At 41.9% G+C, this 27,965-nt stretch overlaps 1 protein-coding gene and 2 long non-coding RNA genes across 6 annotated transcripts in view; 1 reads left to right on the top strand and 2 right to left on the bottom strand.

Annotated features, from left to right (window-relative positions):
• Positions 1–21,440, top strand: part of LOC141771233 (uncharacterized) — a 29,682-nt gene extending 8,242 nt beyond the window's left edge. Inside the window, exons 3-6 of one of the 4 annotated variants that reach the window (XR_012594700.1) lie at positions 7,703–7,936; positions 9,142–9,225; positions 20,681–20,838; positions 21,305–21,440. This is a non-coding gene — a long non-coding RNA (uncharacterized LOC141771233). Of the gene's footprint in view, positions 1–7,702; positions 7,937–9,141; positions 9,226–9,400; positions 9,539–20,680; positions 20,839–21,304 lie in introns of those variants that run through there. The other 3 variants (XR_012594698.1, XR_012594697.1, XR_012594699.1) reach the window with 3 other exon arrangements.
• LOC141771234 (uncharacterized) overlaps positions 922–27,965 on the bottom strand; it is a 174,379-nt gene continuing 147,335 nt past the window's right edge. The window contains exon 2 of the long non-coding RNA XR_012594701.1: positions 922–1,515. This is a non-coding gene — a long non-coding RNA (uncharacterized LOC141771234). The remainder of the gene's footprint in view (positions 1,516–27,965) is intronic.
• Positions 922–27,965, bottom strand: part of LOC141771232 (SPRY domain-containing SOCS box protein 4-like) — a 60,440-nt gene continuing 33,396 nt past the window's right edge. The window contains exons 3-4 of the mRNA XM_074641280.1: positions 19,124–20,011; positions 922–2,270 (exon numbers count right to left, since the gene is read on the bottom strand). Of these exons, the coding sequence (XP_074497381.1) occupies positions 2,143–2,270; positions 19,124–19,832 (837 nt within the window). The 5' untranslated portion in view covers positions 19,833–20,011 and the 3' untranslated portion in view covers positions 922–2,142. The remainder of the gene's footprint in view (positions 2,271–19,123; positions 20,012–27,965) is intronic.

Below are 27,965 nucleotides of genomic sequence, written 5' to 3'. Positions count from 1 at the left end.
CTGTTGGTGGTGCCAGGGAAAGCATCACGGAGCTCAACTTTGATCACACAACAGGCTTTGTTGTGTGTTCAAAGCCGGCGCTGGGACGGGGAATCGATGGTTTAGAACCGGCTCATCTTGACTCTACACCAGAACCGGCATCAGGGGCTTTTACAGCAGCAAAGGCTCTTAACACTTGTTCCGAAGCTTTGGTGTAATTTATGTTATTGACAGCATCAGTGTTGATAAAGTAATCATCCATTACAACTATTTACATCACTAAAATAAGAGGGGAGAAAACCATGGGTGTATTATTAGAACTGGATCATGAGAATTGCTTGTCTGGGGCCAAAAAGTTTGCCATCTTCCAGGTTTACTTCCCACTGAATATGCACAGTATTCTGGGAGTGCTGAAATGCTGACTCATTTCTGGGTTTCAGGACTTAGACTCGTCTGTAAAACTGTTGACAGGACACCTGGAACTATAAACAAGGTCGATTATGACTATTATGAATTTTGACCCATGGAGGTGTTATATTTATAAAAGTTTCCTTGAGCGAGAAAAGCAATTTAAAAATCTGTGACGTCATCACAGTGTAAAGTCTAAGGGTCGAGTGGGAGCTGGGGGTCGGGGCCAGTGGGAGAAACACTACTGTGCATATTCAGTGGAAGTAAACCCAGAAGATAGAAAACGTTTTGGCGTATGCGCCAGGCGAGCAATTCTCATTGGAATGAATAGGCACCATCTTTCTCCATGGGAGAAAGCCAAGGTTTCACAGGTCTGCCATGCCTAGTTACAGTTGCTAAGTGATTATTGGACAATCGCTGCCCAGGGCCGGGGCTTAGTGAAGTCAGTTAAGAAAGCACAACTTTGGATTAAAACATTTACCGTCTTAGAATTGATGACACTCAAAAGAGCACAGAAAGCGAGGAGGCGGTGCGAGTTTAGCTGAGTTTATTCTTATTCACATTTAAAAGATTCTCATGGCAGCACATTTTTCTACCTATACCTGCGAGACAACCTGTCCCGCAGACAAATCTCATAATCCATGGAATGGAGAAAAAAAATTAAAAAAAAAAAAAAAAAAATCTCATTTTAAGACCAAAAATCAGGCATAAAAACCCACATGAGGGTAAGACGGTGGAAGAAAGACGGAAAAGCAGCATTTAAAACAGGGGAGGGGTGGGTGGGGGTCTTCTGTTCAGATATGACAGAAGTGTTGCCATGTGCTTTTTTTTGCGTGCGTGTATCTGTCTCGGAGCAGGCACATTAGCAGTCAAACACAGCTTCAACCTTCAGATCAATCTCTATCAGCGTTACAGGAGCCAAACAGCGTCCGCGGTCCTTTGAGTTCACCAAACATGGTGGAGGCTTAAATCAAACTGGAGCGAGTGATGAAGAGACACAGAGAGAGAGAGAGAGAGAGGAGCTGGCATATGAGAGGAGGGGGATTCACAATGTTCAAACCAGACTGGAGTTGTCTTTTTAGCCTGTAGGGAGTTGTGTTCTTACTACAGACAGTTAAAGCTTTGTTTCTGTACACTCATGACACAGTTTATACTGTATGAAATCCATGTGTGCTACCGCACACAAACTAAAATCGATCTGTGTGTGGACTTTCTCCCTCTCTCTCATGCTTGCTCACTCTCTCTCCTGTGGCTTGGGGGGATTGTTGTGTCTCCACAGAGCCTGCTGTGTTGTTGGGAATATAAATATAAATACCAACATGTTTCCGAGGAGGCTTCCGCAGAGTCTGTGCAGAAAAGATGTCGGGGGTAAACTCTCACCCACAACCACAGCGTTTAAGGCCGTACAAACTCGATACATGTGATTAGCAGGATCGCAATTTAATTTCTCACTCCCTTCATTTCATTCATCAGCTCCTCTAAGTCGTCCGTCCAGGAGAAAAAAACAACAAAAAAAAGAAAAAAGATAAAAACATTCAAAATGGAAAACCCCCAACTGTTGTAAACAAAACCCCTCGCAGCGCCGTCTTCACCACCTGTTCGTAGTCAATGTCATCGCCCGCATCCTCAGCAGATGTCTGATGGTTATGATTAGGTTCAGTTTGAAGGCCGGTAATCATAAGAAGAAATGAGCCTCAGTTTATTCCCATCTGTGTGTATCTGTGTGTGTGTGTGTGTCTGTGTGTGTGTGTTTGGTCACTGGTACTGGAGGTAGTTCTTGAGCGTCTGCGGCAGTGGGAGTGTGTCGATGTGATGGATGCGCTCTCTGCCCAGAGCCAGTCGAGCTACCCGTCTGCACAGGTCCATGAGGGGGAGGGGCTCCGCTGTAAGGGACAACAGAGAGAGGAGAGACATGGTTAGAGTCCAGACAGAGAGGACAAGCTTCCCTTCAAATCCCATTCAGTTCGTTTACACTTAAAGCTGATTCATACACCTGAGTCTTGGTGTTGTGGTATCAGCGGCCAGAGTGGATACCTGCTTTTGTCGCTCCTCAGAAAGCCTCTCTAAAACATGGGATATGTGAGGCTTCATCTATCTGTTAAAGTCATACTTTTCTGTCCTTCATATATGTCTTTTATGTTAATGTTCCTTATTTTATTCTGACGATTTATGGAAGGAGTAATAATGCTTGTGTAATATTTGACACCTGGTGCTCCAGACGGAGAGGCATCACTGCTAGAAAACAGTGGTGAATTAAAAATTTAACGACGTGAGGGAAGAAGATGTTTTCTGTTTTCTCATCTCCAGTGATTTAAAAACAGGTGATTTTGGAGGTTCGAGCCTTTTTTATGACCACTGTGTGAGCCTGAGGGCGCTCACCTCCAATTATCACAGTGAATATGAACAGTATCTCATCAATTTCATCATTTATTAGGTAGAGAACTATGTTACCTGTACTTTATAAAGTATGGAATGACAATATGTTAAAGGTCCAGTGTGTAGGATGTGACTGAAGCCTCTCCCGTGTGCCAAGCGTGTTGCAGAGCTACTGTGGCCGACGCAAAAACGTGAACGTCCCTCTAAAGAGCCATTTGGAGCAGAGTCGGTGTGTAAAGTGTGTGTGCATGTGGGAAGTGAGTGGTGAAGCAGGAGAGAGAGAGAGTAGCGGCGACGTGAGCGAGTAACGTTATCAAATCCGGCCCAAGCAGGAAAAGTTAACAGAGTTCAGTTTCTCCGTTCTGGTCAACTGTAGAAACATGTCAGACTCCGTGAAGAGAGGACCCGCTCCATATGTAGATATGAACGTCTCATTCTAAGCTAACAAAAACACAACAATACTAATTATCGGGTGATTATACACTAAAGAAAAGTTATTAATATTATATTCCATCTATAATATATTCCATCCAGCTCTGGATTTAATTGACTCTACTATAATACTATAACCTTGGGTGTATGTTAATAACAAGCAGAAAGAGAAGCAGCAGCTTTTCAGATATTTATATTCATAGACATGTCATCACTGTTGTCAATATGTGCCAGCAGAACGTGGCAACCGTCCCCCCCCCCACCACCAATTTTAGAGGCAAGTGATGTCAGACAGACAGACTCTTAACTGCTGTCGCCTTTACGGATGTCAAGCTGCTCCACCTGGTAACACCATCTGGTGGGGCTGAATTCCTGCTGTTCACAGTCCACTTACACACAGAACAGTGAATAACAGTGAAGGACATGAGCCGGGGCATTTTACACTGGCATAAAATCATAGTACGCACACACTCGTTAACTAAGCTGGAGATTGGAAAAGAAAAGTTTGACGCAGTTTCCGTGAACTAGCCTGACCCGCTACATGACGGTTTGCATTGATATTCAGAAGACATCAATCACACGCTCGCTGGTAGCCTTGATGCTGTGATTTATTGATGCAGCCCTTGTTTTGACAAAAAGCTCTTCTTGCGGGTAAAGACCCTGAAACTGCTGCATCAATAGACCACAGCATCGGGGCTATGGGTGTGACTTTTAATCAGTCTGCAGTCTAATACTGCATCATTTTCTTATGCTGATTCTGTCCATATTTTGCACGATAAAAATATATTTGCTACTGCAGACGAAGGGGCAAACCAACCCAAACAAGCCTCCCTTTGTGACAGATTGAGCTGTTTCTCTCTGCAGTCTATTAAAAGCGCACCACAAGCTGAGGCCCCCCACCAAACAAATAATACGTGACTAGTCTGAAGCGTGTTCATGGAAGTGGAGCACGGAGAGCCTGTCAAGAGACCTCAGGCATTCCTCTGGGCATGAAGTGCTGCCCCGGTGGCTACATGACCACTGGATGGTGAACACACAAAAACACACAAGCTGAAAGGAAACAGGAGCTTGTATGAAAGGATCAAATAAAACATCGACTCAGCTTACATCAACATCCTAATTAAAAGCAGAAATCTTCACTTAAGGCGAGACACTACAGGCAAAAACATTGTTTTTCATGCTCTGGTCAATTTTGAGATGTTGGGCTATTTTGCTTCAGTCTTCATGTTTTCATTTCAGACTGGTGGAAAGAAAACATCCAAAGTACACATTTAGGTGTTTATTTTACTACTCTGTCTATTTGCATCTGGCAATTTCTCTGTAGAAGTAAGCATTAGATAATGCCTCATTTGCATATCTAAAAATAACATTTCAGAAAACTGTCTTAATGTTAGTAATCAGCTGGGGAAGTTTCATGGTGATATCTTTTAGTTAAAGATGTTTACCCTATTCACCTGTAGTGTCTCGCAAACTGTATGCAATTTTACGATACATATCTTAAAAGGCTGTTTTTCTCAATTTCTATCTATATTCTGAAGGTTTTTACAGGTTTTACCATTCATAGCCTGATTTAGAGAATGGTGAAAATTTATTTTTTATGGCTGTTGACAGTATTTTCTGATTTACGGAATTATAAAAAAGTCAAAGTTAACGCACATTTTTTTAATGCCAATAATTTCTTTAACGTATTAATGCAACTTGCAGTTTGCCATGTTATGATTTGAGCATATATTTAATACTAAATGCAGTACCTGTGAGGGTTTCTGGACAATATTTGTCATTGTTTTGTGTTGTTAATTGATTTCCAATAATAAATATATACATACATTTGCCTAAAGCAGCATATTTGCACACTCCCATGTTGATAAGAGTATTAAATACTTGACAAATCTCCCTTTAAAAGGTACATTTTGAAGAGATAAAACATGTGCCATTAATTGTGATTAACCATTTTAACCGATTGACAGCCCTAGTAAAAACTTTTGACTTTATTATACCAACAAAATGAAATAAGTATTTTGAACCTGGCTTTATCCAATGATCAGATTTCTGTTCTGGAAATGTATGAAAATCAGCACATATTTCATAAGATAATGCCTCATTTGCATATTTAAACATACATATTAGAAAACTTGTAAAACAAAAAAGAATTGCCTTAATGTAAGCAATCAACTGGGGAAGTTTCATGGGGATATCTATTAGTTACATTTGTGTCCCCTTTTCCCCTTAGAGTCTCTGTTAGAATCAATGATGGTGAACTTTGGAATTTTAAATCTGTTTGGAAATCCCCAATCCGTTGCTTTGTTCCGTTATTTGCAGTCAACGGTGAACTTTTGCAGGCTGAATTCCTCCGCAGCGGTCTGGTAAGTGACCTTTGAAGCAGCAGCGAGGGGAAATAATGAAATCGGCCAGTGAACAGCAGCTGACAGGGTGTAAAGAAAACAGAGTACGGCTATCTTCATTTATTTGACTGCCATGAGCTTAATGAAAAGCCTTTGTAAGAGCACCTTGGGGACAAGTGGCAGAGTGTGGATTCATTTGTAGCCACGTCAACATGGCAAGTGCCCAAATCAGAAAGACGTGTTGAATATAGACAACGTGCAGCGATGTGTGCAATGAGACCGTACAGCTGATAATTCTTCACAGCAGCTACTGGGCAGGACAATCACACCCCTGCAACATCTTATTACCCCGCGTCTGCAAAGGCAAGTCCATGCTTCAGCACATCAGCTTACAAGATTAGGAACTAAGACTCACACAACCGGTAGTACAATCACGTCTCCATTCACCAGCACCTTGTGACCGTCTGAACTCTGCTCTCGCAGATAGAAAGGATTCTGAGATCACACACTGTTGGTGCACGTGGAGCCTCAGAGGAATGCAGGACCCCCCCAGAGATGGATTTACTCTCCGTCGGCCCTAACAGCACCTATCAATCAGTGTTAACCTTACCAGCTCAAGCCCCCGCATATAGGTAGTTTCCATAGTAACCAGCTCCTCACACCACCACCGTGTGATGTCACTGCGCTGGGAGTGTATAGTCACAGACGCACCATGCATTGTGTGCGTCAAGCTTTCCAAGTGCTTGCCAATTTAAATGTTGAACCACATGTTGCTGTTCAGTATAAATCACAGGGATCCCAAAACAAGAAGCCAGCTGCACATACCACCAAGTTATACTCAGAAGAACATTACTTTAATCAGCATGCAAATAGATTTTTACTCTTGACATACTTTCAAGTGTGTTTGTAAGAGACGTTTTTGTTTGTTTTGTTAAAGAACTATAAGAAGTCGCAGTTTGAGTTTTAAAATGAGTCAATCACCGCACGCCCGTCATCATTTAGAAACAGACACTGGAGCGTGACATGAGGACGCAGAGAAGAAATTATTTTTCAACCGCTCGCAATTAAGCTATATGCAAAGGAGATTAAGTTTGTTTTCGCTCTAGTTGTTTTAATGTTGAACTAAGGCTGAAGTTTTTGAATACTTAGATGCAGGCATTGAACTAGTTTCTTTATTTTGTTACAAGCTGCACATTCGCATGCACTCCACTCACTCATTCATTCATTCATTCATTCATTCACTCACATGCAGCAACCCAAACCAAACCTAGACCTTCAATCAACCCAACTCAGCCAGTGTCAAAGTGATGCATAATTTAAGCTATTGTGGATTTGGGCCGTGTACTGGCAAGAATCTGGCGATACGATACGTATCATGATACAGGGGTAACGATGCAATATATTGCGATACCGATACTATTTTTCAAATCTAATTTTAGGAAAACTGTCATAGTATAAAGACCACATGGCTACTATGGGGACGAACATCATCAAACATGAATTCAGTTGGGCTCGTTGGAGTCTCAGCTTTACAGTGATACACAATTTATGCAATTCAAGACTGTATGCAATACTGCATGCAAAAAACTGCATGTGCTTATCATAAAGTGGGCATGTCTGTAAAGGGGAGACTCTTGGGTACCCATAGAACCCCTTTTCATTCACATATATTGAGGTCAGAGGTCAAGGGACGCCTTTGAAAATGGCCATGCCAGTTTTTCCTCGCCAAAATTTAGCGGAACTTTGGACTGTTATTTAAGGTAGTATGGTTGGTACCAATGGGTTCCCTTCGGTTTTTCTAGTTTATTATGATGCCAGTAGCTTCACTCTAGCTCTAAAAGTCTCTCTGAGCTACAACCTCCAAAAAAGGAGAATTGATACAGTATCGCAAGACATAATATCACGATATTAAATTTTTTCCGATATTAAAATGCTTTATAATGTCTAAATGTATTTGAGTTCTTATAACTATAATTATACAGTACTACAAGCAGATTATAACACATTATAAGTAATGTTTATAATAATGCATTATAGACATGGGTATCATAGAAAATGTTACCGAACTTTCTTTTACTTCCGTTTGGCAGGCTCTTGTAGAAGTGAGGATATTTACTGTACATCTATTTCATCAAGATTAATATAATCCTTGTTTTCTCCTCCAGTGTTGAGCCCGCCTGCATCATCAAAACCCAAGAAAAAAAAGTGAATTATCACATTAAATGCAACACTTTCATTAGAAGTCAAAAGTAAAGCATGGCTGCTGGCACTAACAGGATTGATGCTACCACAGTTGCATTGCTCTCTGACAGAGCTCTCCTGAGGGAGGTGATGACACCATGATGCTACAAAGTTGCTGAAAACCAGCCAATCCCCGCTGACACGAGCTGGTCTCCATGGTAAGGGTTGCCGTGGGCGACAAGTGGTCCTATTAGACAGCGGTGACGAGCACAAACGGTAGGGCCACACTGTCCATCAACTGGTGAAATTGACTAACAACACAGCTAAGTGGTTTAAGTTGTGATTAAAAAGACGTTTCGGACCAGTTCTGCTGAAATGAGAACGTGACGTGGTTTAGAATTGACCTGGCGTGTCATTAATTATACCTCAAGGTCATCCAAAATACAAAAACACTCTTTTACAGTTATTTAACATTAAAAGGTAACAGCTTTTAATGGGTCACACTGGCTCATATCACCATTATAAATAACGATGGCAATGCCAGGGAGAGATGTCTCTGTGACATGACCTCATTCATTAAATTCATATAGACCTCAGGGTATTTGTTCCTTTCAAAAGGGAGCTCTGACACTAACTTGACATCTTTCATTTCATAATATTTACAATTTATGTTCTTTCAAGTCCGTATAATGATGAACCTTGAAACCAAAGACTGTTTGTGCCTATTTAACCATTTAAAAACGGATCGTTGGTTGAATGTTCCAGTTTAAATCGATCTTATATAAAAACCATAATAGCTTAAGCAATCTTTTTGCAGCGGAAAGCTGACTTCTCTCTTTTGCAACACGCTCACATTGACACAACTTCAATGCTTTTATCAATTATTATGGTTTATTGACTTAACGCTGATCCACTGATATTGAAAATGTGAGAGACCCCACACATAGCAATGTGTTATGTTAAATTTAACAGTTTTGTTCTTCTAGTGTGTGGAGAGCAACGATTTGGCCAAAATAGCGCACCACACACTAACGGATTCTATTCATGAACAACAGGAGTCACGACTAAAAAAAAAAAACCTGGAAATCTCACAAAATATCTCGCGATCAAACGTGACTTTAGTGTTAACAAACATGGCGGACGATAGGCAGGAAGAATTAGCGATGTCATTTTTTGCTCTACTTTGTACTGAAAATTCACGAAGGATGGATGGATGAAGTTATGGACACATTAGGCCGAAACATCTCCGAATTAGATCAAAAATTGGCTTAATTCTCGTGTGTTGTGTACCCGGCATTACACAACCTTTTACCTTAGGTTGTACAGATTTTAGGGATATGAAGCATTTGAAGATACTCCAAGAAATGACATCACAATAAGCAAAAAAACTAATGTAAGCACTGGCGGACAATTTCTTTTGCAGAGTTCAAAGGGTGAAAGCAGCCTGCGTGTCTTCTTTCACACATGAAACCCCTGAACGACTTTCAAACTGAATCAGAATGAGCAGGTACGTTTAATAATTAATCCATGCTAATTAGCTGCAGTTAATTACAGTTAACCAGAGGTGAAGGAGCTCTGAGCTCAATCTTCATCTTTCCTCTTCTCTCCAATCAGTCGTGTAACTGTCCATCTATCTCAGCACTTTCCTCTCAAGCACTCACGTCTTTTATTTTTTGTAATAGCCAGAGACTAGTTTCTGACAGATTCATGGCACACTAAAGAGGAGACGGAGTGTGGGAAAGTGTGGTTAAGGACGACTGAGCGCCTGATGCACCGTTGGACTACAGAGGCCCGCAGGCTGGCAGGCGCACACATCTACCTAACACTTAATCGAGAACAAAGTGGAGGAAGGGGAGGTACGGCGGCGCGTCAGTTAGTCTGCCCTCACTGAGGTGAGACGGCCAACGCAACCCGTGATAGTTTCCTCCACTTTCCTCGCCCGCAGTCCAACAAATCTGTGTGTATAGCGTATACATCAGCTCACCATGAGACAACACGACCCAGATATGTCCTACTTAGAAATAAAGGTGAGACAGGGTCCATATTTTTTGGCACTTGTTCCAATTTACTGTTCATATAACTGCATTCCCATCATTACTAAAGATATACCTTGGTAAGAGACAAGGGTGCAGGCTCCCAGCCATGCTTATCTAATAGATTAGCATACGTCTGTTGGGGCTGTCTGACCTAGTTTTAAGATGACAGGTGTATGTGTCTTACATATACAGCCCTTAAGGTGCAGACACATCCCCGGTTCCCTCTCTCCGGCGGGTCAAAGGGGAGGAATATATTTAGGGGACGGACAGAATTAGATCAATGATGTATGAGATAAGAAAGAAAATTGGAGCAGAACAGTGAGGCGAGCAGCAGGGAGGACGCAATAGAGCAAACCATCGCTCTAAAGGTGATTGGAAATGCAGGTGTCCAAATTGAGAGCGGAAACCAATTGCTCAGTGAACTAGTGATTCCTTCCACTGACGATATCTGACTTCCTATTACTACGCACAACCGAGCTTCCAGACAGAACCCTGGACGGCCGTCAATTTGGCCGACGCTCCTCCTGCTGCTCTCTCACTCCGCTCAGGAAATAGAGGATAAGGAGACATGATTATAAAGAGGAGCACTGCAATACCTGCATGCACTGACAAACTGCACACACAACACACCGCTCAACAACCATGTGTACACACAAACACACTAGTTGTGACAAGGACAAGACACTTCTCCGTGGAACTAGCAATAGCACTTATTATGAATATGAAGTAGCTGCATATTTGAAGCTTCAACTTCGGCATTTTGGACGTCACCATCTTGGTTATTGCAAACAGAAGTGACACGAGAGGGTGGAGCTGAGTACATTCAAACACTGAATAAGATATTTTTAGATGACCATTAACTTTCATGAACTGAAAACACACTGTGAAAGGGTTAAAGTTGTAAGACCGGACCGGACAACGGCTTTCAGCCAATCATAGAAGTGCCAATGATCGTGGTTTCAACTCTCCTTACTCTGCCTTTATTTCATAATAAAAGTGTACAGTTACTCAAGATAACTTCATCTAAGACTGACAGATATTCTAAGAGTTTTTCACTTGGTGTACGAGAGAGAACCGTGGTGAGTTATAAACATTAGGACAGCGAGGAAGAAGATGTTCTGTTCTCTCACAGGCTGCATCACTGGTGGATTTTAAAAGCTTTTTTTTGCTGTTGAAACCTTAATTAATGACCGTTGTGAGTGCGATGGATGCTTGCCACCTCTTCTCACATTGATTCATTTTCACATCAGTTTCATCATTTAACCTCGTTAGAGAGTGAATTCTGCTGCCTGTTTTACAAGATCCAATATCCAGCACTGAATGACAGGATGCTCATTTGGGACACTCGTTTAGTTCCTCTCTGCTCACCAGCTGTATGTAAAGTTTGCCAGATAGTTTATTCATCCACGCAGTTGGCATGAATGGAGATTGGAAATATGGGGAGAGACTGTTGGTCAGGTTATTACTGCGGTTGTTACAGGGTTTCCTAACTTTCCATGAGGGGAAAGCAGTTTTTATATTGACCCGATCTGAGAAGATTCACCTCCTCAACAACTTAAAATCAGCTCTTTCTGTGTTTCCTAGTTTATTAAACTGATTTTATGCATAAGAGATGATGATTGAGGTAATAAATTAACTACCGGGATCTTAGAAGGCAGCACAAGACCATGTCATACTAGCTTGTTGGGAAGGAGGTTAAATAACGCTCCAAACTTGTGCTACTTTTGTCGACGAAAAACAGGCATGGCCATTTTCAAAGGGGTCCCTTGACCTCCGACCTCAAGATATGTGAATGTAAATGGGTTCTATGGGTACCCACGAGTCTCCCCTTTACAGACATGCCCACTTAATGATAATTACATGCAGTTTGGGGCAAGTCATAGTCAAGTCAGCACACTGACACACTGACAGCTGTTGTTGCCTGTTGGGCTGCAGTTTACCATGTTATGATTGGAGCATATTTTTTATGCTAAATGCAGTACCTGTGAGGGTTTCTGGACAATATCTGTCATTGTTTTGTGTCGTTAACTGATTCCCAATATTATATATATATATATATATATATATATATATGCATACATACATTTGCATAAAGCAGCATATTTGCCCACTCTCATGTTGTTAAGAGTATTAAATACTTGACAAATCTCCCTTTAAGGTACATTTTGAACAGATAAAAAAAAATGTGTGATTAATTTGCGATTAAACTATGGACAATCATGAGATTAATCGCGAATAAATATTTCAATCGATTGACAGCCCTACTCTGCATGTTTCACCTTGTGCTGCTGCAGTCTTTATGTTACTGACTGCTTTCAATTCACACTTTAGATTTAACTTCAGACAATAACTGCACTAATGGTTTCTAAGTTACCTGCATGTTATCTTGTAAAAATCATAATCATGTCAATTTTTCATCATACCCCTAAGAAAAGGAATCATTTGTATCTGAAAATGAGTTCATATATGGCGTTCACTTTGGTCATGATGAAGCTATCTGGATAAAGGCACGACATCAACATTCGACTCCCGGTCACTTCCATTCTATGCGAGCGAAGGGGTGATAAAACCTGCTTCCTGTGGTGAAGAAAATTTGCATCATTGCATCAACGTGGAGTTCAACTTTGGTGAACTTTCAGCGCCTCTGCAGGCGATGGTCACTTGTTTGCATTCGCTCATGTGTGACCTGGCCTTAAGCCTGCACTTTTGCTGGTTTGGGTTTAAGCACATTCAGCATTTTAGTCATTGATGTAGAAAAAAATGGCATCAACCACTACATCATGTTGTTTACAACAACCCAAACAACACCTTCTGGCTGATATTTAGTCCAAAATAACCTTGTGTACAGTAAGTTCAACCATAATTCATGCAAGGTCCAAGCTCAAGTTACAGTTTGCATCTGTGCTGTGAATCTTGCCAACAGCTCTGGACTGCAGACAGGCAGAAGGAAGACATCCCATTTGCATAGGGCAAGCCTTTAGCTAACAAACTATTGAGCAAACTGCCTGGTCAACAATTAACCACCCACCTACCTATATGCCAAAAAGTCAGCTTAACCGTTTCCACAGCAACCTGCCACCACAATGGGTTGTAAACACTGGGAGGAAGGATTAGTGTTGAAAAGGATGAGGAGGGAAAGAAGGAAGACAGTAGAGAAGAGAGCAGGAGGGAGGAGATGAAACACAATGAGAGTTGGAGTCAAATAGGGTTCATTTGCAAAAGGGGGAGGGGAAGCATGTCAGTCGCATGTGTGAAATGCTTCCTCTTCCCTGCTCTCGTTCAGGTGTAAATGAGTTTGGATCAGCTAGTTACCATCGGGCTGGTCAGGCCACTGTGGTGTCATGAGGCTTGATGTGGTTGAGAGAAAAAGATGGCTTTCCAGGAACAGAAGAAGAGGACGGCAAGACCCTTTTGTTTTCTTAGATACGTTAGCAAGTCGAAGAAAACCGATGAAAATCCTCACTCAGTAGGTTTGGCTTTCAAGTGTCTCTGGGACTAAAGTGTTCACTGAAATGCAGGGAGGATGAGAAAACTGCATTAATGCCGGGTATTAAGGGACAATACAGACAGGAGAGGAAAAGTATAAGGATACTTATCTCTTCTGGCTTCCCAGGGAGTAAGAGATGGGGAATAAAAGAGACTAAGCAGGAGGGAGAAGGGGAAAAAAAGAACGTGAATAGACTACAAGACAAGTGAAAGACCAAGAACCCAGGAAGTGAACAAAAAGTGAATCCTCTTTGAGTTGCTATAGGATGATGCACAAAAGCAAGATGTGGGAATAGGGGGGGCGCCGCCATCTCCAAGCATACATATTGATGCTTCCATTATGCTATGGAGATGTGCCATATGCCTGATATCACACGCTCATCTCTCATGTGCATTCTGTCAGAACGCGAAGCTCTTTGAATACTCGACGCTCCCAAACTCCACTGATCTCATTTACATCGTACGAGGCAGAACAAGGAAAAGTAACAAACAAAAACAAGTGATTGATGCGAGTTCAGGCTCATAAAGTTAGCACCATTAGCCGTTTCTATTAGCAAAATCCGTTTTGCCATCTCCAAGCTTCATTAGAGTCTGGCAAAAAACAGACTGATCAAACTATTCAGCATATGAGAATCACTATCAACGCACTAAGTGTATAGAGACTCTGGAATCCAAGAGGGAAATAAAGCATCAATCTTTTATTATATAAACTATTAACTTTTTAACATCCTATGGCTCACCAGCTGCTATTCTGTCTTTCAGAGGTTATAGCGGGCTCAGTGTTAAAGCTAGAATGAAGATACTGGTATCATATGAAACAACAAAACCTAAGGAAACCATTGGCACCAACCATGTCATGATAACTTGTCGGTAAGAACGCTCAATAACGCTCCAAATTTACGCTAAATGTTGTCGAGGTAAAGCTGGCGTAGCCATTTTCAAAGAGGTCCCTTGACCTCTGACCTCAAGATATGTGAATGAAAATTCTGAGATGAACAGAGTGAAAACTGTATCTTATTAGATAAAACAGATATTGACAAACTGCATAATTTGCAGTTGAAAAAAGGTAATAAAACGCAATATATTGGTATGGGTGGGTACCGAAACCCGGTGCTAAAGGAGCCTTGGGGCAAAGTATCGCTAAGCTCTGACTTTAATGTTCAGCGTCAATGGCGGACAGAGCAATTAGGTCAAAGGTGTGGTTATATTTCAGGTGAGTCAATGCAGACGATGCTCTTTGCCAAAAGTGCAACAAGTTTTTGCTTGTAAGGGCAGAAACGCAATCAATCTGTCAAAACATCTAGCCAAAGTGTATCAGATACAGGTTGAGAAAAGCACTGTTCTCAACAGACTAGCACGTAGTTCATCCCTCATCCCCCCTTCCATCTTAGGTATGTTATGTACAGTAGCAGTTTAAAGTCTACATGGTGTTACCCAAGTATGGGTGTGTTCATAATTTCACCAGAGCATCATCTGAACGGTCGATCAGATATTCACAGTTCTAGTTTCAGAGCGCTCAGAGCATCCTCTGGACACTCAACTCTTTTTGTTGACTTAAGTATCATGATAATATCATGATTCCCTTCACTAGAGGAATCCATTTCTATCCCTGGCATCCAGGGGACAGAAAGGCTACGAATATCTATGAGCGATTATCACAAATAAAAATCAATGCAACAGAACCAGAAATATCTTTCTATTCCACAATCCACACATTCTTCCTCGTCAAAACCTGCCGCAAACACAGACAGTTCGGTCAACCATTTGGGTGTGTACTGCCTGGTAAGCTCACTTCCTTCTAACTCCACACCCCCACATTTTTTTTCAACAAGTGACATTATTACTCGAGGCAATTTATCAGACTTCACACAGCTCCCTCTGGAGACACAAAAGGCTTTATAAAACTTTCTTCACATATGCAGTCGTTCTCCCCAAGACCTGCAAACAGACTTTGATGTGTAAAATGGAGTTCCCCTTTAAGGAAATAACTCCTGACACGTTTGGCACAACGTGGGCAATCACTTTGGAGTCCTCTTTTTTAACCACCTGCCAAGTAAAACCAAGTAAACCCAATATCCACTGACATTTCGTGACATCTGTTTAGCCTGACAACTCGTGAGGAAAATATGTGGCAGTCTTTCTTTTGTTCAAATTTGTTCACTTGTTCCTTTGACTCTCCCCGATGTTGCACTGGGCAGGTTTCATATGAATCAGCACTGGATCCACACGACCAAAACAATGAGCTAGAAAAGCAGCAGAGAATTGAATAGAGGATGTTGATTTTCAGAGTTATCGGCAGTACTATACTAGCTCCTTCCACATTAGTCATTTAATTCAGTGAATTAATGAAATCTTGAATTAATACAAAAACAATTTAGCTTAAAATCCCCAAGAAAAGAAAGTTAGAGCATCTTTAGCTTCTATACTGTGACACAAATACTGTACATCGATTCTGGCATTAAAAAATGCGATACATAGGTGAATCAATTTTTTCCCCCACCGTTAGTAAAATGTCAGAAAATGGTGGAAAATGTCGATCAGTGTTTCCTAAAGCCCAAGATGACGTCCTCAAATGTCTTGTTTTGTCCACAACTCAAAGATATTCAGTTTACTGTCATAGAGGAGTAAAGAAACCAGAACATATTCACCTTTAAGAAGCTGGAATCAGAGAATTTTGACGTAAAAAGACAAACTCAAATTGACTAATCGATTGTCAAAATAGTTGGCGATTAATTTAATAGTTGACATCACATCAATTAATCATTGCAGCTCTACTTCCATGTCTATTAATTGCAGATGCCTCAAATATTGGTGCTTCAAGAACATATTTTTCTGGAGCTGGATCTTACATCAAAACCAAAACTGTGAGAACATTTCACAAACCACAGGCGACAATGACGATCTTCCAAATGCATAACAGATTTTGTACCGAACCATATTTTCACGGACCCTTCCACATCGTGTGCACGTAAGCTTCTTAACAGATATATATACACACCTAACCCGACGTTTCCCACTATGCAAGGCCAGACGCTGAGCTCAGAGGCACACTGGGACATCTTCCAGATTCCCTCCTCTACTGGCTGCTGTCCGCCTGCACACACACACACACACACATGGCTCGCAGCCACGGACATGGTGTCCGTGCCTTGCTGTCGGCGACGCCCCCAGCCCGCTTTGCCTCTTTGTGCAACATGCAGGCCAGAGCGGCCGGGAGGACTGAGGGCTATTACACAATCTGAGGGACCAACTTGATTGAGATGACTAGTTAGAACGATGACATTTAACAGAAAAGAGCAGCAGGGCAGAGGGAGATATTTCTGACACACACACACACACACACACTGATATTTATGGTGACTTCAGGACAGCGGGGAAACAGACACTCCTATTACATCAGAGAGTTGGATACAGTTTTCTGAGTCTGTGAAAGTTGGAGGGAGACTGTCGGAGGACTTAAGAGAATGCTAAAAAGCGATAGAGGGGAAGCGGACTAGAAATAGTACACAGAGAGGATGTTTAAGCTGCTTCCTATTGGTAAACAAAGCAGCAGTCCCTTTCATTGTGGGCTTTTTATAGATCAGTGCATGCAGAAATGTGCCCTGCATATCCATCCTCCAAAGTCTCTGAAGGAAAAATGACAAATCTGCAAGTAAAGCTTTCTCAGTCTTGCCTTAACCCTTAAATCCTGCACATTTCTGGAGAGATGGAAATTAGCCACACCAGTACTCCTGCTCGAGGACGTAGTTTTTCAAACTTTAAAAATCCCCCATATTCCCCAAATCTTACACAGTAAAGCGACCACTTCAGCCACACTGAGGATTATATGACTGACTTCTCCAGAGGGTTAGGAGTTTAGTGAAGGCTGTCAAAATAACTCAGCAGCCTGACTCAGACTCTCGCTGTCTATGTCTCAAAACAATTGCACTTTGTCAGACAACTAAACACATAACTGACCATAGACAATAACTGATGACTGGATACACATCTTTCCTAGAATCATGTTTCCCGTCTTACCTTCTCCTTCTGCCCCCTCTGGTCCAGCCCTGGGTTTTGTCACAGGACTCCCAAGTTGTTAAAGCACAAATCTCACCCCGGGCCTTCACAGCCTTGATGAGGAGGTCTAAATATAAGTTTATCCGGAGTTTCATACATAAACAAAACATCTCCGCTGCACTGTGAAATATTACCAACCCCATCCACCTCTCCACATTTCTGCAGTGACATAAATGCAAACCGTAGGAATAAAACAGGCACTAGTCTTCATACTTGGAAGATGATTGGGTAAATAGAGGGCTAGGAGTTATTACACTCAGAGCGGTGCATGAATATATCTTATAAAGCTGCATGACAGGTTCTTAACAGGGATAAGGCAAACACATCTGCTGTACCAATTCCTGAAGAGAAAAGAAAACACTCTTTCACCTTGTAAGCTACTGTATTAAATGCTATACTAAATACTGGAATTAATTTAATACGTTTTGACCAGTCATACAGCTCCAACACGGAACACTGCCAGCAAATAAACAGGAGGATTAGTAGGTGTCGAAGAAGGGTAGGGATGTCCAAATCAAGTTTTTTTAGGCCCAGAGTGATGATATCACAAAGTACGCCACGCTAGATTTCAATCCGATTCAATTCAGGGGTCTGCGATCGATATGAGACGATATCATATGCCCATTTAACACAATCAGTTACATTTATACTCACAAAAAACAACTAAAATATGATATGACGATTTTATTACCGGGCTCTGTAGGAAGGAGGTGCGCTTGGACGGAAACGGTGACACAGTAGTTCCACGGCATTTCAAAATAAAAGCGTATCTTAAAGATGACGATATGCATCGATATTTTCACTTTGCATCGGTGATATTGGATCGTTGATCATCGTATTGATATATATCGATCCAGATCAATGTATCGTTACACCCCTATTTAACATTGGATACCAAGCCTGATCCGATAATTATATTTACCTAAATCTGACATCTTATTTTTTACAAGCTACTTGATCCAAATACTAGTGCTGACCCATGAAGTTGAAAAGCTTAAATTAATGATATGAATGAAAGTTAACTGTGAGAACGCGACTCCTGAAACTAACTGGAGAGAAGGAAAATCAATCCGGTGGAGTTGTTGGAACTACAGACACACTCAGTCCACTCGTGGTTATACAGTGGTGTTACAGAGTGATGCTCCTTTTACCTCATAAAACAATCTCTGGCTGAGTGTAGAAGCATTGGTTTGCAGAGAGCACACAAACTCAACAACAGACAAGCTTTATTTTGTGCCATCAAGCTACTCCCGGATTTAACATTAATTAGCGACTGCTTCTGCAAACGTTTGTCATTTTAACCCGTGAGAGTTAAGCGGTCTGCGCCATCTAAAAATGAGCTGATGCTGAATGTTTTGTACACTGTACTCTTTGCTAATAACAGAGGAGGGATAGCAGATTGATTACCACGGGAGGTTATCCGAATCCGTGGGTCAGAACAGAGCCAATCACCGGTGTGACCAATCATATTTTACATTTCACACACTAATTCTCACTCGCATATGAGGCGAAATACTGCACTGTAGAGCCCGGCTGTCATTAAGGAGAGCAGGATTTTGACTGGATTTATTTTAGCCGATATCGATCCAATAAAATATGCCCGGATATCTGACAGGTTCGCGTCAAAATTTGACACGTCAAATCATCACATTGCCGTCACTCTGTCTGCCGTAAAACAGCCATATGAAAGAATTAAAGATGTTGAAACAAGAATATATCTGCACAAATCCCTGTTCAGCAGCTTGTCAAATATTATACTGTCACTCACTGGCTTTTTAAAGTGTGTGTTTCGTTGTGTGTGTGCGTGTGTGAGTGTGTGTCACTTACGATCTAGTCCGTTGACGTAGCGAATCGATACCTCACAGTGCCCCCACACAGCGCTGACGATAGGATACAGTCTCTTGCCTTTCAGCCCTCTAAAAGCTACTCCTAGATACTGTCCGTCTACCATGAAGCTCAGAGTTCCTTCGTCCATGTCTAGTATTACTGTCAGAGAGTCAGGAAGCACAAACGACTCGTCTGGCTCCAGGAAACAGGGATACGTGGGTGCCGATGTAGAAGCGGGCCGGTTCTTTCCGTCGTGGTAGAGTCTGTTGCGACCCAGGTCCCAGCCCCAGGACTCAGAGTCCGAGCCTGCCAGGGCAGTGTATCCCACGGAGTGTAAAGATGCTTCAGCGGTGGCCACGCCCACGACGGCGTGGGTGCCTCTCTGTCTGGCGGGCCAGTGAATCCTCCACACGTGGAGGCCTCTGGTGTAGCCCACCTTGCCACGGATACAGTCTGTGCTCTGTGCCACTGGATGGCGGTGAAACGTCAGCTTGTCGTCCTCCTTGACGAAGACATTGAGCGAGCGGTCATCAGGGTTCCAGGCGTGGCGAAGCTGTGTCTCGGGGCTCGCCGCAGGCATGTCCAGCAGTAAGTCCAGCCTGGGGGGCCGACAGAAATCTGGGCCCCGCAGCTCGCGGCGTACTGGCCGATATGAGGGCTCCCCGCGTACATCCACTGACTTGATGCTGCCAGAGATCTTCTGGCCCATGGCTGGGTGGGTCCAAGGGAAAAAGGGACAGAGGGGAGGGAAATGGACAGACCAAGGGTGGTAATGAGGGGGCGGTAGGTCCTGACGTTACCTCATGGGCGCAATGACAACACAGGAGGGTCCTGGGTGGAAAGGTGCTGTGGGACACACGCTGTCTTCAGCCAGGTGGAACCACACTCCTGAAACACACACACAATGAGAACATTAAGTATCCAACGTTCAGTCTTTAATAGTTTAATATCAGGCACTGTTTGGATAATCAGTAAACAGACAGGACACAGCAACTGCTTTAACGATTTCGTTGATTCGATTGGATCGGGAAACAATGTCATACGGTTCTCCAGGATAAAGATAAACTGTCTGAGGAGAGTTTGAAAATGATTCCGACCATTTGCATTTTCAGTTTAGTGGTGCAGGAATGAGTCCTAATACTTTTGTTGAGGGAACCTGTGTGAGTCATCCCTGCAGCACTCTATACAAAGAATTATATTTCTTTAACAATTTACTACAAATTCACAATGTTCATTTAACTTTGAGAGACAGAAATCGTGCATATAGTATACAGTCAAAGGGCACATGACTTGCTGTTTTTTCTTCGTATTACAAAGACCCTACTCATACCACAAATGTCTGTTACAACAACTCAGTTGTTGTTGGCCAAAACAAAACATTTAAAGATGTTGCCTTGGACTCTGGGAAACAGATGGATATTCTTTACTGTAAACGCTCAATCGATCGAATTGAGAATACACTTGGCAATTAAAATATTTGTTAAGCTGCAGCCCTGCTTGGCTTAGCCTGTATAACTTGATAAACAAAAGACTTGTTTCTTATGTTACATCCAACAGAGACTGGCAGAAACAGAGGCAGAAATATGGCATCAACAGCGCTGGCTTCCTGTGGAGAGGAGGGGTAATGACAGGGAAGGAGAAATGAAGGATGAGCTTGTCTTCACTGCATGCATTCCTCCAGAAAACCATTTATTGTCTTCAGTTACCAGTCTGAGGTGCGGACAAACACACAATTGAGTTTCTCTGGGTGCCAATGTATCTGTTTTTGTCACTTGATACCTTGGCAGTAGTTTGAAAACTATGCATTAAACAAAGAGACTGCAGCAGCCTAGACATGTGAGATGGCTCTTTACCATACATTTACACAAGCTGAGAAGATGAGACCTACCAACAACAACCACAGTTACAGTAATTACTATAAATGTTGTCTCCTTCATAGACCACCCCACCAGCTCTGTGTTTTGTTTTGTCCCACTAACCCCTCTCATACATTCAAAGCTTAAAGTTACTACGAGGAACTTCTATTTTGTGTTGATTTTGGCGGTCCCTGTGGACAAACACGGTAGTGTTTCCGAGCACCAGAGTTCCTTTAGAAAACCTCTTATTTTACTGCATTAGGGTCTGACAGTCTGCCTCGTGCAGTCCTGATTCTGGTTCTACCCGTGCCTCCCTTCCCTTCAGCGGGCCCAGCAATACGGCCTGGGCCTCCAGCAGCGTGGTGTCGTCGTTGGCTCCCAGTGGGGACCGGTGCTGCTCTCCACCTTCCATCAGAGCTACAACTGCAGGGAGAAGGCAGCAGCGAAGCCGGATGTCTGTCTGCGGTGGGATGGTCGCTGGAGGCCCTGCTGACGTCTGAGCTCAAGGAGTTTCTGGTGAACCTGCATGACTTTGTCTGATTTCGCCAGAATCTGACTCAGTGATAAGCATTAAGAATAACTATAAAAATAGCCAGATGGTCTTGTTTGCTCACGTAGGTGATATAGAGGCATCAGTATTAAATTGAGACCAGTTAAAAGTCCCTCGCAGTAACTTTAATGCAACTTATATTGAACACATATTTAGGGCTTAGTGCCTTTTAAGGGACACAAATTCAATGAGCAACCCTCCAATAATAAAACACTAAGACAAACACAAGGAGGATTTGCGCAAACTTGCTGCTGACTTTCTCTGAATATCAGGCAGTATGCTCTCCCTCTTCTTAGCCAGTTCCTTCTTCACCAAGCAAACACATGTGATGCAATCCATATTTTTTAAGTCTTTATAAGAAAATGTAACATGAACATGCTGAGCTTTCACAGAACAGAACAGAACGCCCTAATCTACTTCCCAACGTGTTTCCCTGTATGACCAAATCAAGAGAAGCTGTTCCAAATGTGCTGTACTGACATTACTCCTTGTCCTCTCTCCAACTCTCTCTCTCTCTCTCTCTCCTATATGCACTCCCGCCAATGTTTTCCTCACTCCCCTATAGTTTCTTAGGAAAGGACTCCACGGGACTCTTCCAGGGAAAGTACAGAGCAGTAACTGGTACTGACCCACCAGGGGAGGCTTGAATCTCACACAAACACAGCATCTGTGTACCGTAGGATACATTGAAATGGCCGGAGGGACTGACAAGATTTATACATTTAAAACTTTGAAATTCAACTTGTTAAACTTTTCAAAGTAAAATGCAACAAATGGAAACAACACCAGCTTGTTGGCCTTCTGCAACCACATCCAGAGCTCACAAAGTCTGCACAACATGAGACGATGTTGCCTGCATTACAAAAAACAGATGAGCGTTACATTATCGGAATCTCATTTGCCATATTTTCTTAAAAGGACGAGTCCATCTGTGTTCCGTTCCTTCGTTTTTGTTTTTTTAAATGGATACGCCCACTCAGTCGTTAGCAAAAAGCAGTGATGTAGGTTACCAAAGTAAGCTAATCAATAAGGTTATGAATAATGTGAATGCTAGCGTTAGCTGAATCAACGTAAGCTGTGCTAAGTTTGGAAATAACTACAAGTTAGTTGGTGGGTTGGATGCATACTTCCGCGTTCTGCGAGGTAAAAGTACTGCTTTTGTGAATGGAGTCTGGTGGCTTTGAAGAGAGCGATATAACGGCTTCAGTTCCCCATTAGAAAGGGCTGTCTGATAGCAAGGTAAAGCAGCTGTGGACGGGAACAGCAGAAAAACGTATTTTAGCCACCAAAAAAAACAAAACAGTATCAGTTTAAGTGCACGCTATATTTAGAATATTTTCACCGCTTTATCGGATCGATTTCGAAATAATGTGCCGTCCACACAGCTGTACATTTATTAGCTTCCGTGTTGGTTCTCCTGTCTGCTTCTCCAGACTGGGAGCGTGCCGACCGCCATCTAATATAACGTTAATACACTGACTACTCATCATGCAGAAACCTCCGTCGGGTTATGCTAAAATGTACATACTTTTACCAAAATTTTAATATTCGGATTTGAATACATAAGGAACACCACTGAGAAGATGAAAAAAACAAAAACAAATATAAAAGACTTGCCCTTTAACTGACAAAAGGCATGCATTCATTATTTTTGCTTCCGATCATAAAAAAAAAAGAGTATTTTTCCCACATCATGGTTTTATGTTTCCAGTGTCTGTTTAAATGTCACAAAGTAAATACGTTGAGGTGAAAGGAGACGCTAGATCAAGAAAGAAAATGTAATGACCAACAACGTGATAAATGGGCAACACGAGACTGATGACTCAACATACACACCTGCTTTACAGAACACTATCTCATGACCACAACCCATTAACAGTGACAAGGTCTACATTTACATATTCATTATTTCATACCAGACATGACGTATGCGGTCATTGAGGGAGGAATATTTATCACACAATAATGTCGTCAAAAGATTGTAATCACAGTCGACCACACGGATGACGTTAGTGAATGTGCAACACACGCATAACAAAATAAAAGCCTCTACTGCTCATGCACACACATTTTGCTGGCGATATCCTCAACTGGCTAAACACTGGGCCAAACAATTAGGAGATGATTTATGGGAATCGGTAGGGGAGGAGAAGAGAGAAAATGTGATGAGAAAAAGAGGAAAATCAGTTATGTTTTAGAAAACCTTCCAGATTCACAGTCACCAATTAATCTCCTAAACAAACAGTGACATTCACAGATGTCTGCAATTCAAATCACAGCAGTCAAGCCGGGATCACACACACTTCTACATTTGTAGTCAAGTCAATCTGGTGTTATTTATCCACAGCGTTCAAATCTATTATAACATTAATATGTGTGAGTTTTTAAGTATGTAATAGTGGTTGGTAGCCACTGGTCGCAATAGTTTCACTGAGTAAAAATCGGATGTTTCACATTCGTCTGCCTGAGTATCCCGCAGGGTTAAAATATCACAGTACTGCTTCAATAGAAATGAAAAGAAAAAATTGGCGATTCGCCATTTTACAACCGTCATTGGCACAATGCTTTGTTCACATTCACCGCCTTACAATACAGCTTGCGAGTCATCATGTCTGCCAAAAATCTGATTCACCAAAATAGTTAACGGTTAAGAACCCCCTCGAGTGTATTTGGGCATTTCTATGGTATTTCATATTAATTTGAGTAATTTCCTGACAATGGAGGATACGGTTAACAAGAGAGAGAGTCAGTGTTTTGCAATAATTCTGGTAAACAGCAAATTCATCTAAACTGGTTTCATCTGAACTGGGTTGGAAAATGATGCAATCTGGTTGCCGTGGTGATGAATTACGTCTGACTATTAACCACACCCCAGTTCTCTGTTCAACACTGGCTGGAGGGGGGCTTTAGAGACTTGTTTGTATAGACGGCATTAGATAAATACGTACATAAAACAGTGAAATATCGCTTTTATTATTTTTAGAAAGCGTCCAAACAAAGTGATTACTAAGCCTCTGTATGAATTTATAAGAACAAGTGACGGCTCGTTGTAACGGCAGAATGGTGCGCTGCAGGACGGTGTTTAAGTAAGTCGTTACATACAACCTTTACAGAGATATTATTAAAAGTATGATAGGAGTGCTTTTTGCAATCGCGGGTGACTGACGCAACCCCAGAGGGTTAATTTGCCAGAAGGTGTCATAAAGACAAATGTCAGTTCAGCCTGTTTGCATAAAATCAAACTGGTTTAGGGTTGTACACCGGAGCAGACCGGCAAAACCAGAAATCAACTTAACTCTACCTGCACAGCTGATAAAACTGTATCCAGTTCACATTTGTTTCTGCTGGATCCCTGCTACAGCAGCGATTAGGGATTCCAGCCAGAGGGTGTTTTGGAGAGCGAGACAGGAGCACTTCTCTGCCTCTCTGTCAGCCCCTCTATGAAAACCCTTTGGGGATTTCTGATGTCATCCACATGGAGCTGCTGACATTGAAAAGGCACTTCCAGCTGGTTAATATCAAACTTCAAATCAACTTCACCCCTGTGCTGTTTGACCAGCAGTACCACCTGTGCCCTCCTCTGCAGAGAGCTGATCCTCACACACAAACACACAGCTGATGGTAACTGATGGTGAAAAAGGGAGTCATTTTTACCCTGATATTGTGACATGCTGGTTAATAATTGTGCAATAAACTCACAATGGGTGAGCCAAGATCATTCCAGCAATGCACCAGAAATGAATACACTCCAACATGTATTAATGTCTTATGGAAGTAAGGATCCCATGCTGAGGGAGAGGAAGCAATTTCCGCAATAAACAGCTGTGGAAACCCCACAGTCATTTGATTATATCCCTTCCTGAAAAACATGACTGCTGTCATGAAACACCAGTTATGATGGTCTCACTATGAAAACAAAAAATGATACTAGAGCTGCAACGATTAATCGATAGTTGTCAACTTTTAAAGTAATCGCCAACTATCTTGATTAGGGATGCACCGATTGCAAAATGATGGGCCATATGAGTATAACTGCTTAATTTGTCATTGAACATACCGTTCTTGTCGCGGATCTTAGTTCGAAACCGTGTAATACTCCCACATGGACGACTTTTTCTTTCACTTTTATTTGTAAACAAACCGCACGGCACCCGCCGTCAGAGTCGTTTCCAGCCAGTGACCGCAAAATAACCAACACAGCATTTAGCCGGCGCAAAATTGATACAACACAACAGATAAACTTTGGCCACTGCCATTGGCGAATGTCATCTTATTTGCCAGTTAACAAGGCGAATATCGACCGATACCAATGTTTGGCTGATAAATCGGTGCATCACTAATTTTCATAATCGATTAATTGGTTTTGGGAAACACTGATCGACATTTTTCACCATTTTATGACATTTTATAGACAAAAAAAAACAATCACTTATTGAAGACAATAATCTACAGATTAATCGACAATGAAAATAATCGTTAATTGCAGCCCTAATTGATAAAACAAATAGTTGTAAGAAAGAGCTCAACCTAAACTATTGACCGTGTGCTCACAACAGCAGCCACGACGCAGCCACCAGTAGTTAATCATTTTAAATGAGCTCTGAGAAGATGGCAAGACACATTTCATTGCTGACATTTCAACGACATAGTGCTGGCTTCACACTAACAATCAGCAGAGCCATAAAATGACCGATGAGAAAGAGTGCACTGAAGAAGCAAACTTTCAATAACGTAAAACATACGGTTACATAGGGCTGCAACTAACAATTATTTTCACTGTTGATTAATCTGTCGATTATTTTCTCGATTAATCGATTAGTTGTTTGATCTATAAAATGTCAGAAATGGTGAAAAATGTCGATCAGTGTTTCCCAAAGCCCAAGATGACGTCCTCAAATGTCTTGTTTTGTCCACAACTCAAAGATATTCAGTTTACTGTCATAGAGGAGTAAAGAAACCAGAAAATATTCACATTTGGAATCAGAATTTTTACTTTTTTTTCCTAAATATTACTCAAACCAATTAATAGATTACCAAAATAGTTGGCGATTAATTTAATAGTTACCCATCAATATGAGCATCTAGAAACTGTATAGTACAGGGGGTTGAGGATAAGGAGATGTGGAAAAAGTGTCCTTAAAAGTGTCAGTAAAGGGGATGACGTAACGGAGGAATACGAACGATGGGAGAGAAGAGAGAACTGATGACAGAGGAGAGAAACACTGACAGGACAGGTGAGTGATGGTGTGAAAAAAAAGTGCAAGAAAGACGGGATGAGATGTGTCGTCTATCCCGACCCCCTCTCCAGATTAAGGGAACTGAATTCAGTGGAAGGGATTATCCAGTTCCAAATACAGTGAGTATAAACCAAGAACAATCTCTGCTTCATCTCCTCCACTACTTGATAAAGTCCAGTGATTCTTCTTCCGTAGGGGAGACGGGATGCAACAAGGAGCTTTAAGAAGCAACTTGACCAGAATGCACAGCACAAACTTGATATCTTGAGCAAAGGAGGCAGTGGCATGAAGAGGGCCGCTGGTAGCGTGACAGCCATTGTTAGCATATCAAACATGCACAGCCAGTTTTAACACAAGCAACCCCCACACACAGACACGTACACAGCTTTAGGGCACACAAATGCGGACTGGTAACGCAGGGACTTTGAAGTATCACCCACTAAAACACACACACACAGTCATTATCAGCACATCGGTGGTGGAGCATCAGCTACAGGCAATGACGACATGCGTACGAGCACCTACGTAGGACACAACCTCTAACTCGGTCAATGACGGAGAGGATGATGGACAGTTTACAAATGGCAACTCATCCGTATGCAAACTGGACAATAAGGGTGACCTTTACACTCCCTCCCACTGGGTGTGTGTGTTTTCAGATTACAGTTACACAAAACACAACCATAGGTGCCCAGATGATAATAAATAAATATTTGGGGTTGGTTGTAAAGACAATAGTTGTAGGGTGAAAGGACAGCTGAAGTAGCCGAGTATTGTCTAAATAATAAAATAGGAATAGTGGTAGTAGTGACATGAAGCTGTGCAATACATTTCAATGTTAGTTCGTTCTCAGGATTCTGCATGTTGTCTCCTTTTTCTTCTACAAGTGAAAAAAAAACACGAGCTGACAACACCGGTGCAAAGCAAAGCTGTGTCAGTTGCAACTTTTTAATATTGCAAATTTGTATTCTGAACATATAACAAGACTTTTATGCCATTTTAGTTTCATAGTTGTGTGAAAAGGTTTGTTTTTCAGCAAATGCTCTCTTTTTTGGTCCACAAATACAGACTACTAATTAGTTCTTTCATCTTGCACAGGCACAGGATGTACGCGCATGCCAGTGGTCAATTGGCCGAAGCTTTTAAGTGCGTTTAAGTGCACCAACTTTTACCAGAAGAGGTAATGTGAGGACATGCGC

The sequence above is a fragment of the Sebastes fasciatus genome, chromosome 7 (assembly GCF_043250625.1).
Source record: "Sebastes fasciatus isolate fSebFas1 chromosome 7, fSebFas1.pri, whole genome shotgun sequence".
NCBI lineage: Eukaryota > Metazoa > Chordata > Actinopteri > Perciformes > Sebastidae > Sebastes > Sebastes fasciatus.
This window is presented reverse-complemented; position numbering and strand designations above follow the sequence as displayed.